Below are 11,482 nucleotides of genomic sequence, written 5' to 3' on the forward strand. Positions count from 1 at the left end.
TCCCTCCTCCTCGGCCCCCCGCGCTCTCCTCGCTTCTCCTATCATTAAACCCTGATAGGCCTTCCCTTCCCTTCGCCCTCCCTCTCCCCACCACCACCACCACCTTGGTCCATATCGCCGCCTCCGTCCCCCCCTCCTCATCCCCCCGCCCGACCCACCCAAACCCTCCCATCGGCCCCCCCCGACACACACACAAACACACACAAACACAAACACAAACACACACACGTCCCCCTCCCCCCCTCCCCTCTCCAGGTGGTGCCCCAGGACATCAGCGGCGTCACCAACAGCTTCCGCATGTACCACCTAGAGCAGGTGGCATCCGACTTGAAGGAGGGCGTGTGCCGTACCAGCGAGACCAGGTTCTTCGAGGCGGAGGGGGTCAACCCAGTGCCCACAGTCGTGTACGAGGTGCGTGTGGGGAGCTGGGTGTGTACGACGACTTTAGGGGGGCCATGTGGGGGGTGGGTGGGATGGAAGGCTGGGGGGCTGGGGGGCTCTCGGTGGGCCACTCGCCACTTTGCCGCGTTGTGGTGGTGGTGATGGTGGTGGTGGTGGTGGTGGTGGTGGTGATGGTGGTGGTGGTGGTGGTGGTGATGGTGATGGTGATGGTGGTGGTGATGGTGATGGTGATGGTGATGGTGATGGTGGTGGTGGTGGTGGTGGTGGTGATGGTGGTGGTGGTGGTGATGGTGGTGGTGATGGTGATGGTGGTGGTGGTGGTGGTGGTGGTGATGGTGATGGTGGTGGTGGTGGTGGTGATGTGGCGGCGACATAGGCGGATTACAAAGAAGCCCTAACGAGCTAACTAACGAACTAACCAACTAGCTAATGTTGACAGTTAATGCCGCAACCCTACGGAAGTATTAACAACAAAATTTCAACTGCTGCAAAACCCTGAATGAATGAATGGCGACCGAGGGAGTGTCCCCCCCCCCGCCGCCCCGGTATCGTGATGCTGATCGTGTGTTTCGCCCTCCGTCCCCCCGCCCCCGCCAACCCCGCCAACCCCGCCAACCCCCCGCCAACCCCCGCAGCTACCCGATGGCCAGGAGCTCTACCTGGGCCCGGAGCGCTTCCGAATGACGGAGCTGTTCTTCCAGCCGGCGGTGGGTTGAGAACTGCGATAGGAAGGGTGGGGGACGCGGGAGAAGGAGGAAGCTGTGGTGGTATGTGTGTGTGTGTTTGTGTAATCGTGGGGGCAGGATGGTGGCGGAAAGGGGGAGAACCCTGATGATGGGTTTTACCCTCTCTCTCTCCCCCCTTCTGTCCCCTCCGCACCCCCTCTCTCTCTCTTCCTCCCGGTTTCTCTATTAGAGTATTATTATCCTCGCTGTCGCCGTTGTCTGTAGTCAGTTCGTATCTAACACCCATCCCCACCCCACCCCACCCGACACACCCCCGTCCAGACCTTCATCAGCCACTTCCCGGGCCTGGCGCTGCCCCCGGACGTCCGCTCCGTTCCAGGTGTGTGTGGGGGGTAGGGGCGGGTAGGGTGGGGGGGGCCCGGGAATGGAGGACACCAGTGTACGAATGGATCCGATTTCGCATCAACGCCTGCATAGCCACATGCGAATATGCGATATGGGTTCCTCTTCCTCCCTTCACTCTTTTAGTGGGGGCAGCTGGGGGCACCCTCAGCAGGTGGTGGTGGTGCGGTATGGAATGCCCGGCCACCTGCACCACCACCTGCACCACCACCTGCACCACCACCTGCACCACCACCGGCCCAGACACAGGACTTTATTCACCACACACAACACATAGCCACATGTGCTTCTCCGCCCCCTCCCCCCCTGCCCGCAACTCCCGCCTTTCCAGAGACGGTGATTGACGCGGTCAACAAGTGCGATGTGGACCTCCGTAAGGACATGTACTCGGGAGCCATACTGGCTGGTGAGGGGAGGGGGGGGAAGGGGGGGGGGAGGGGAGTGTGTTTGGGCAGTATGAGGCAGTGTGTCTGGGGAAGGGGGAGGGAGCGAGGGCCGTGGGGCCGGGGCAGGGGGCAGGGAAGTAGTTGACGAAGATGAAGCTGAAGATTACATCGGACCGGACTTTACCAGGAAAGCCTACTACCAGGAGGGAGGGAGGGACGTGCAAGGGGGAGGGAGCCCCGTGCAGCACCATCATGATGAACACCTCACACCTCACACCACCCGATCTGAGCGGGAGGAGGGGTCCATCCGCCGGCAGCCCCCGTCGCCCCCTCGCGTTTTGAGTTGCCTTTTGCATGATGACCTTGATGACCTGCGACCGGAGCAACCAACCAACATGAGGCCATCAAGAGCCGTAAGAGCCGCATTACCAGCTGGCGGGGCCCCTGCCCCTTACCTCTCTCCTCCCCCCCCCGCCCCGCCCCACCCCCCCACCCCCCCACCCCCGCAGGCGGCACCTCCCTCATCCCGGGTTTGAAGGAGCGTCTGGAGAAGGAGCTCTCGGAGCTGTCCCCCCCGGCGGCCAAGGTCAAGATGGTGGCAGCGGCGAACAGTCTAGAGAGACGATTAAGCACTTGGATTGGTGAGAGGGGGGGGGAGAGGTGGCGGGGGAGAGGTGTGTTGGGGGAGGGGGCTGGGGTTTGGATTCCCTGGAGACCCCCGGAACCCCCCACCCTTTCCCCCCTCCCCCCTTTCCCTGCGCCGACTGGTTAGTTGTGCCTTCTTTACTTGGCACATCAGTCTTTCCTTGGCATCACCTTCACTCGCTCGTGGTTCGTCTTTTCCCCCTTTCCTCCCCCTTTCCCCCCCCTTCCCCCCTCCCCCCTCCCCCCCCCCTTCAGGCGGCTCCATCTTGTCCAGTCTGGGCTCCTTCCAGCAGCTGTGGATGTCGCGCAAGGAGTACGCGGAACACGGGGCTCCGCTCATCAACAGGAAGTGCCCGTGATGGCGGTGGTCGTGTGGATGGAGGGTGTGAAGGACCGACGGACAGGCGGCCACCGCGGCGTGCAAAACACATATAGACGCGCACGTGCCAACCCCCACCCACCCACCCACCCCCCGCATCCCCTTGGTCGAACGCACGCCGCCGCACATCGGCCCACCATCACCACCACCACCACCTTCTGCGGATGCTGTTGCTGCTCAGCGGTCTATCTCTAGCACCCTTCACCTCCACCTCCACCTCCACCCCCCTTCGCCGCCTCCGAGGGCGGGTACTGAATAACTATAGGTGAGGCGGTGCCCGCCCACCCACCAGCCCACCTGGTGCAGGTGCAGGTGCATATACACACGTGATATAAGTCAGCCGGGGGGAGGTGCCAAGGGTGGGGTGGGGGTGGGGGCCGAGCATCAAGGGGGCACACGTGAAGGTGTACGTATGTATGTATGTATGTATCTGAGGGTCGTCCTCCAACGTACACTGCCAGGCCGGGTGTTGGACGAGCAGCGCGGGGTGCGCAGCGCATGTTGTCATCATGGACAGGGCTGGCTGCCCACACGGCCCCACACGGCCCTCCTGCACCTGCTTTGCGGATAAGTGGTGCAGGCAGCCCTTGTATGGGCTTGACGGAGGGAGGGAAGGGGGTAGGGAGGGAGGGAGAGGGAGAGAGGGAGGAGCAGCATCCGACCCGAGCGGAGCCCTGTAACGTCGTGCAGTTGCTTACATAATCACTTGTTTTGGTGCCTAAAGACCTGCAGCTGCCTACATCCCCGCAGCTCACTGCACAACCGCGTGCCCTAAAGTGGACCGCAGTTCTACAAAAAAACTTTGTGTCGTCGACACAGTGCAATACGGCCGCAGTGCATTTCCTTCCACCTACTTCGACGGGTGTGTAAACGGATGTGGCGTGCGTCCGGCCGTCTGAACAAGCTGTCCCTATCCACACTGCTGGCTTCCAACCACACACGTAACACTTCCACATACATACACACACATACACACACATACACCGGCGCCTCCTATGCTGCAGACTGCCGCGTGCACACTACCATTCTCCGTCGCGCACGTTATGCACGGCAAGCCACTACCGCCACCGTACGGCCGCACCCGACGAAACCGAAATAAACACAGCTCAGCTGCTTCACCAGAAATACCCGATGATTATAGCAATGGAAACCCGGAGCACTGTTAAAGACGCATTTCGTCGTACCGCTTGCAACCAGACGTCATGTCTATGTTTAGGCTTTTAGCCAGCAGACCTCCATCACCCCCAGTATATTCCCATGACACATGGCCATGAAGCGTAACAAACATAAAAAAGCATGCCCAGAGCCAGTGCTTGAAAACGCAGCGTTGTTCGTCACCTTTTCGTGCTTTGTGGAGCTATTTAGCCATGTTGGAAAATGCTTGCGGTCCACCGTTTGTTCCAACAAGGGACAGGAGCCTGCAGAGGGGGTTGAAGAGCTGGCGCATGCCTACGTCTCGGCCATCCTGCAGCAGCATTTCGTCGAGTATCCATGTCAGGCATCTTCTGCAATGCAATTTTGGCACCTTCTCGGCCAGCCTTTGCAGGTGGTGGGATACCATCGCAAGGCTCCCTTGGCGGAGCTCCCAAGGCTGATAGCGCCTTGCTCCGCGTTCGTTTTCGCAATCACTTGGGCTATGCAACGGTCATGTGGACGGCTGAACAATACCACGCTGCTTGTTTACTTGGCCGTCTTAGCTTTGAACGACACCGTGCTCCCCACAGCGCTCCTCTTCCTAGCGCCTCATCGGCTTACCACCCACTCCTATCACATCCTTCCCGAACTCTACACAGGGCCTCTCATCGCCTCAGCTTTGTGGGTAAGCAGCCTCTGCCTGGCTCAGTTCCCAAGCTGAACCTCGCCGCCTCGGCATGCAGTGCATCCATGTGTTATGCAGTTCAAACACACTTTCTGCCCTTGCGCCCCTTCCTGTGCGCCCCTTCCTGTTCCCGCGCATGCAGCTTCCCTCGGGCTTCGTCGTGTTCTACACCTTCATCACCGTACTTGCCGTTGCCCTTAGCTGCGTGGCTCAACTCGGAACTCCTGGAGTGGCATTGGACCCACCATCACCACTGCAACTGCAGCAGCGGCAGGTGCATCTCCAACTTCTGAGACAATCCATTGTAACTGGGTTACTCGCCTGCGCCTATTCAGTCACGCGGGCCAAAATTTGGACCGCCATTTCGGCCGCTTTGTCGTCTGCCGCCTCCTCTATCTTCTCCACCTCCACCAAGCGGCAAGGGACGACTTCCTCACTGCTCAGAGGTTGGCAGAACAAGCAGGTCAAGCAGCACAGCCCCTGCTGCAGCCCGGCTGAAGCGCAGCCCGCAATGCCCCGCTGTGGAGGGAGGGAAGGCCCCGGAGGGCCCTTTGGAGCGGCGGCTGGGGGGAAGGAGGAGGAAGGGGAGGGGGAGGAGGAGGGGTCCGCCCCGGCTCAGCATTGCACCATGTCGGGAGCCACATGTGGTGCACCCCCCCGCCGCCGCGGGGGGGAGGGAGCGGGAGGGGGGGGTCCGGGTCTTCCTGAGAACCCGACGGGTGCCCCGCCGCCGCCGGGGGGGAGTGGAGGCCCCGGGCTGGGCGCAGCAGCAACAGCAGTAGCACCCGGGCTGGGTGCAGCAGCAACAGCAGTAGCAGTAGCGGCAGCAGAGGGGGGGGAAATCCATGCGGTTAGCAGCTCAGACGGTACAGATGTCTCTCCGGGGGGTAGTGGAGCTGGCTGCTGCTCCTCCCCCTCGAAAGGAGGATGCGGTGCGGACAGCTGGCCCCCTGGCGGCGGCGGACGGGGCCCGCATGCGGGCGGCAGGGAGGGCGTGGTGGGTTGCGCCTGCGGGGGTGTTAGGGTGGTCGCGTGTGTGGTGTCCGGGGTGCCCCCCAAGAGGGTCAGCTGCGACTCTGCGGGGTGCCGCTGCGGCCCGGGGTGCTGCTGCCCCCCTCCTGGCGGCAGCGGCAGCGGCAGCTCCCCACACAGGGCCCCACACGAGTATGACGGCGACCGGCGCAGCTGCCGCCCTCCTGGCTCAGCCGCTACCACCACCACCACTAGCAGTAGCAGTAGCAGTAGCTCGGCCCCCAGCAGTAGCGCCAGTTGTGGTACGGCACCCAAGATAGGGAGCAGGGGGACGTTGCTTTCCTCTGCGGCTTGGGACTCCCGGCCTGTTGCTGGTGGTGGTGGGGGGGGGAGTTGTGGACAACCGATAGGCTCTTGCGGGTCGGCCCAGGCAGCTTGTACTGGTTGTGGGGCGCCCGTAGGGGCGTGTAGCAGTAGCAGTAGCAGCAAGAATAGCAGCGACCGCGGCAGGGGCGGTGTCACTGCCGTCACTGCCGAACAGCGGGGTGGTCGGGGGCGTGTCGGTGCAGCAGTAGCAGCACCAGCACCAGTAGCAGCAGCAGCAGTAGCACCGCCACCGCTATCCGGGGCGCCGCAGTGCGAGCCGAGGCCGACGGAGGTGCTGCTGCCCGCCGCCGCCGCTGCCGCCGCCGTGGGAGGGGGTCCAGTGCCGGTGCCGGAGTGGGACAGTACGGCGGAGGGGAGGGGCCAGACAGGGCAGGCAGGGCAATCCTTCACCCACCACCATCTTCTCAACCACCATCTTCTCCACCACCACCACCACCCCCGGTTGATGCAGTCCTCCGCAACGGCGGCCGTTCACACCACGGCAGCAGCTGCAAATGGGGCCGGGGGCGATGTCACGGCCAGGCCGGCGGCGACAGCGACCGGGGTGCGAGTTGCAGCAGCTGATGTCGACGGTGGTGGTGGTGGTGCTGCTGCTGTAGCTGCTGCTGCTGTGGGTTCTCCTGGTAGCTGCTGCTCATTGTCGTCCGAGGAGTCGCCTCCGAGCCCTCTGGACCGCGCGCGAGCTCTGATTGCCGCTGCCCAGTCGGGCCATTGCGATTACGTGGGCGGTCTGGTGCTGCGGCGGGTGGTCATCCGGTTACCGATGGAGCTGGCGGAGGCGGCGGAGGCGGCGGCAGGGGGGCCGGCGGCGGCGATTGGCGGCGGCAGCGGCGGCGGCGGCGGTCAGGGGGTTTGTTCCGGTGAGGGGTCGCTGTCGCGGCACTCGTCTTGCGGCGGCTGGATGGATGCGCTTCGGATGGAGCTCCAGAAGAGGTGGGTGGGGGAGTGGGAGTGGAGCAGGAGTGGGAAGAGGCGGCGGCGGGGAGAAGGGCGGTGTCACCCGGGGGCGGGCAGTGGACCGGGGGGACGGGGGAAAGGGGGGAGGGTGGGGGGAGGGGGCTGCTGAACCGGAAAAAGGGGGGCGGGCCCACCCAGGGGGGAGGGAGAAGGGGGGGAAGAGGGGGAGTGTACCAGACCACCGTCTCGTGCGCGGGGTGTGTTATCCGGGTGGTCATCCTCTTCCTCCTCCTCCTCCTCCTCCTCCTCCCCCCTTGAGCTTGGCTCATTACTCTAACTCCCCATGTAGCTGTTCCCTCCCTCTCCGGCCTCAATGGACCAACAGTCAATCATATTGTTCATTTCCCTCCCCCCCTCCTCCCCCCCTCCCCCACACCCACATGTCATCGCCACCTCCCTCAGGCACTCCGACTGGCACCTGGTGAATGTGGCGATGAGGCAGCTGCATCACCTCCAGGACCAACCCCAACCCCAAGACCACGATGGTGTCAATCACCACCAACATTACCACTATCAACACCACTATCAACACCACCCCTATCAACACTATCAACACCAGCAGCACCAGCACCAGCAGCTCGGTGCCGGTGAGGGTCGGAGCACGGGGGCGCACGGGGGCCCAGATGCCGCTAGGTGCGACAGCAGCAGCAGCAGCAGCAGCGGCAGTAGCAATATTTGTAGTAGCAGTAGCAGGGGGAAGGGCGAGTGGGAGCGGGTTGCTCAGGGCGGTCACCACCACCATCACCACGATGATGTTCTAGGTGGACTGGGAGTGTGGGGGGTGGAGTAGCTGAGGGGGCGCAGGGGCCGCGGGGATGGGGGGTGGTCCTGGGGGGCCGGCGGCGGTGGTGGTAGCTGTGCGCGGATGGTGATGGTGATGGCGGAAATGAGTTCGTGAATGAATGGTGAAGGACGGCCGTGGCGGGGAGGTGTATGAGGTGGTTGGTGGTTAGTTGATGTTGTTACAGGGTGGTTAAGCTTCACCAGTTAGTTGTTTGGGTGGTTGTGTGGGGATGTCATGCCATGCCATGTGCCGTACAGCCGTACCGAGGGGTGTTCGTCTGGTTGGCCTGAATGTGCTGAGGTGCTCTGTGTTTGGCCGGAGGGGGGAGGGGGGGAAAAGTGTGGGGGGGGGGACGGGAGGAGGACGCAAAAATGAAAACATCCGAAGTCATTAATTGATTATGAGAGAGAGACAACGTTGGTAATTATATAGCTTAAGAAGTAGTACTGTTTGGAGGGAGGAGGGCAACGGCGGATTGGCGCAGTGCTCAGCAGCAGCAGCAGCTGCTGCTTCCGCACCGTCCCTTTGTTGGGCTCGTGTGGGTCCCTTACGATGATGATGATGATGATTTTGGTGGTGGTGGGGAGAGCTGATGGATGAGGAGTTGCAGGTGTTGCAGCATGATGGTGACGGTGGTGGCAGCATGGGTTTCTCGTTTATGGCTTTTTGGGGGCTGACGGCCCCCGCGGGGGGGGGGGTAAGTAGTGGTTGGTGCTCATGGTGGCGGTGTGACGGTGACAACTGCTGCTGCTGCTGCTCTCGCTCGCTTGAAATGCTAACAGTGCTAGCTTGGGCTTGCAAGGCCCGGGGCTTGTGTGAGTGTCTGTCTGTCTGTTTGTCTGTTTGTTGGGTTTGGTGTCTTGCCACGACGCTGTTGTTGCCAGTTGTTGGTTAAGTGGTTAGGCGTTAATGGGTTGGTTAATTGGGAAGGTGTGGCTGCGCTGCACCTCACTGATCTGCACTGTAATGTTGTACTGCTCTGTACTGCAGGGTATTGCTTATGCAGACAACACATATGCTGTCGAGGGAAGCTAACTACTGCTTTGCTTACGACGTGTGTTCACCCGACTCATATATGCAGAACCCTCACCGCACGCACCACACACACACACACACACAGCCGCACACACACGTAATGATGTTATACGTCGTCAGTAGATTACCCTGAGGTCGCTTCGTGGTGGTGGTGGTGGTGGTAGAGGTGGTGGTCGGGGGGGAAGAGGGGGCCGGGGGAGTTTTGGGAAGGTTTATGTCCACGGGTCCATTTCTATCTATGTGAAGAAGTGTCTATGGTTTACGGATTGACCGATAATGCCCCCGTCGTGACAGGAAGAGGGAGGATTCCAGCAGATTACGATTTTAAAGTGACCGACAGTCAGTTGTGGACTGTAATATCACCAATGTAACAAGTATGTAGGAAGAGTCACATATTACAATGGGACAATATGGAGGACGAGTGTCGTACAATCGAACTGGTTAATCCTGATGTCAAAGCCTGATTGCGAGGAGAGGGTTGCGTGTAAGGCCCCCGGGGGGTGTTTGCTCCGAAAGCGGCCACCCTGCCTCTACCGCCTCTCCCTTCCCGCAGCCTAACCTACACGCACACGCACACGTAACACACGCACACGGCGTTCACTACCGTCATTGACATGAGGCGGCGCTGTCAGCACATGATAACCAGCTGTAGCCGCTGTAGCCGCTGTACTACTATTACTATTTAGGGTCATGAGGAGGAGGAGGGGGCACTATAGGGAAAGATGACGGAGGGCGGCATGGCGGTGGGCCACCACCGCATGGTGGCAGAAGCTGTCGTGGCGGTGGTGGTGGTGGTGGTGGTGCGATCATGGGTGATCATGGGTGATCATGGGTGATCAGGGCGGTGCAAGACGAAACACACACATGCAAAAGCTCGAAAGAAGTGGGAAGGGGGAAGTGCAGTCCGAGGGCCCCCGGGGGCTATCGCTGCGTAAAAATTGCTGCACAGCCACCCATACATCCCCCATTTGAAATCGTGGGTGTCCTAATTTGTAAAGGGCCGGAGCGTACAACGTAGTAGGATTTTGGTTGTTAAAATGTCGTTGCCGTTATGGGCTGTAGCCCTTTTTCATTTCGTCCACGAGCGCAGACATCAAATCTCAAATGAAAATTCGACAAAGGAAGTAAAATTCAACCGCTCCAAGGTCGAACAAGCTCACGCTCCGCTGTCTTGGAACGTTCGCAGGGATAAGAAAGGCTGGGCCTTACCGCCTTACGTCGTACCTTGTGGGGCTGTGGAGCCTTTCCGGCAGAAGCCCACGATCTGTTGGAACGATTTTCGATTTCTTCTTGGCCTTGTGCTAACCTGGGATGCTCAAGCTCAGCGGACCGCGCCCTGGCGCGGCGGCGAAGCGCGTCATCTGCAAGCTTCGGTGTCAGCCAAGGTTCAGGACTTCGCGTTTGCATTGTTTGATAAACTCAGATGATGTAGAAGGTCAGGCAGCTCCCAAGACGACGAGGCGGCTTGGGTTGCTTGGGACTACCGCTGGATTTCTTTTAACGCTTACACCCGCTGTATGGGGAGCAACAGAGGTACGCCCAACCCATATAAGACATAAGTAGAGGCGTAATGTGAGCAAAATTCAGTTCCGCAATGCAATTGTGGTCAGGACGTAATTGGTTCTGTGCGGCGACCACATCCGGAACTGCCTCTTTCCGCATGTTAGAACTTCTAACCCTTTTCACTGAAGATCACTATCGTTGTCTTAAGACCGCAAGTGACTGGAGGGTCGCCGAAGGCTCATCCGTCGCGGATATGCCGAGTCGGATTCAACCAAAAGCCGTCCGGACCACAGCGTTGTGGCCTGAACTGCCGGCTTTCAAATTCATGTAATTGACTTGTGTTACGATTGAGGACCATGTCTCGCATATCCTGCTTTGCTTGCAATCCCAACTGCCACCTAAGAAAAGGAAAGCTCTGGTCGCAGCTCTATATTTCATATATACACATGCGTTCATGCAGACCACATCCGCGGAGAAGTCCAAGGAGGCTCGGGCTGCCGCTCGGCGCGAACGGCGCGCAAAGAAGCGGCAGGGGAAGGTGGAGACGCAAGCAGCCTCCGTGGGCTCCCCGCCATCGTCTTCCCCTTCACCGCCTCCCCCCGAGCCCACCGCGGCCACCACCAAACCGAGCTCCGCCTCCTCCAGCGGCGCTGCTCGCCCTCGTCCTAAGAAGCTGCCGGTGGCTTCCGGCGGCAGTAGCAGCAGCAGCAGTGGCAACGGCTCCGCCGCCGCCGCAGCAAACCCCATGGGAGGCGGCTTCAACCTGGGCTCTGTGGGGGCCTCCGTGCTGGGTGGACTGGGGGCCTTATTCGGCATTCAACAGCTGCAGAAGGTCAGCCCCGTGTGTGTGTGTCTGTGTGTCTCTCTGTGTTTTGGTTGTCGGCTTATTTGTTTGGGATGGAGTGGGGAAAGGGAAGCGGAGGAGGGAGGCGGGTTGGCAGAGGAAATAGTTGGGAGATGAGATGATGATGATGATGACGACGACGGTGTAATGCCCTCCTCCTCCTCCTCCTGAGCATCCCACATCTGTTTGTTGTTGTTGTTGTAATAATCCGTTGTCTCCCAACCGAACAAACTCCCAACAGAGCTCGGAGCAGTCCAAGGCCGCCGCTCTGGCGCAGGCGG

General features: G+C 60.7%; 3 protein-coding genes across 3 annotated transcripts in view; all 3 read left to right on the plus strand.

Moving 5' to 3' along the window:
- Positions 1-2,880, plus strand: part of arp4 (actin-related protein Arp4) — a gene marked incomplete at both ends in the record, with an annotated part of 6,735 nt that extends 3,855 nt beyond the window's left edge. Inside the window, 5 exons of the mRNA XM_002958215.1 lie at positions 256-411; positions 1,038-1,113; positions 1,768-1,896; positions 2,386-2,517; positions 2,777-2,880. Coding sequence (XP_002958261.1) covers positions 256-411; positions 1,038-1,113; positions 1,768-1,896; positions 2,386-2,517; positions 2,777-2,880 — 597 coding nt within the window. The remainder of the gene's footprint in view (positions 1-255; positions 412-1,037; positions 1,114-1,767; positions 1,897-2,385; positions 2,518-2,776) is intronic.
- Positions 2,881-4,391: 1,511 nt separating this feature from the next.
- Positions 4,392-8,977, plus strand: VOLCADRAFT_99496 (uncharacterized protein; the record flags this gene model as incomplete). The annotated part of the gene is made up of 8 exons (XM_002958216.1): positions 4,392-4,446; positions 4,694-4,719; positions 4,862-4,993; positions 5,925-5,993; positions 6,530-6,622; positions 6,782-7,011; positions 7,438-7,622; positions 8,940-8,977. 8 exons carry the CDS (start codon positions 4,392-4,394, stop codon positions 8,975-8,977), a joined length of 828 nt encoding a protein of 275 aa, XP_002958262.1.
- Positions 8,978-9,576: 599 nt separating this feature from the next.
- The window catches only part of VOLCADRAFT_99497 (uncharacterized protein), a gene marked incomplete at both ends in the record, with an annotated part of 12,690 nt that continues 10,784 nt past the window's right edge, over positions 9,577-11,482 (plus strand). The window contains 2 exons of the mRNA XM_002958217.1: positions 9,577-9,654; positions 10,818-11,189. Of these exons, the coding sequence (XP_002958263.1) occupies positions 9,577-9,654; positions 10,818-11,189 (450 nt within the window). The remainder of the gene's footprint in view (positions 9,655-10,817; positions 11,190-11,482) is intronic.

The sequence above is a fragment of the Volvox carteri genome, assembly GCF_000143455.1.
Source record: "Volvox carteri f. nagariensis unplaced genomic scaffold VOLCAscaffold_89, whole genome shotgun sequence".
In the NCBI taxonomy this organism is placed as follows: Eukaryota; Viridiplantae; Chlorophyta; class Chlorophyceae; order Chlamydomonadales; family Volvocaceae; genus Volvox; species Volvox carteri.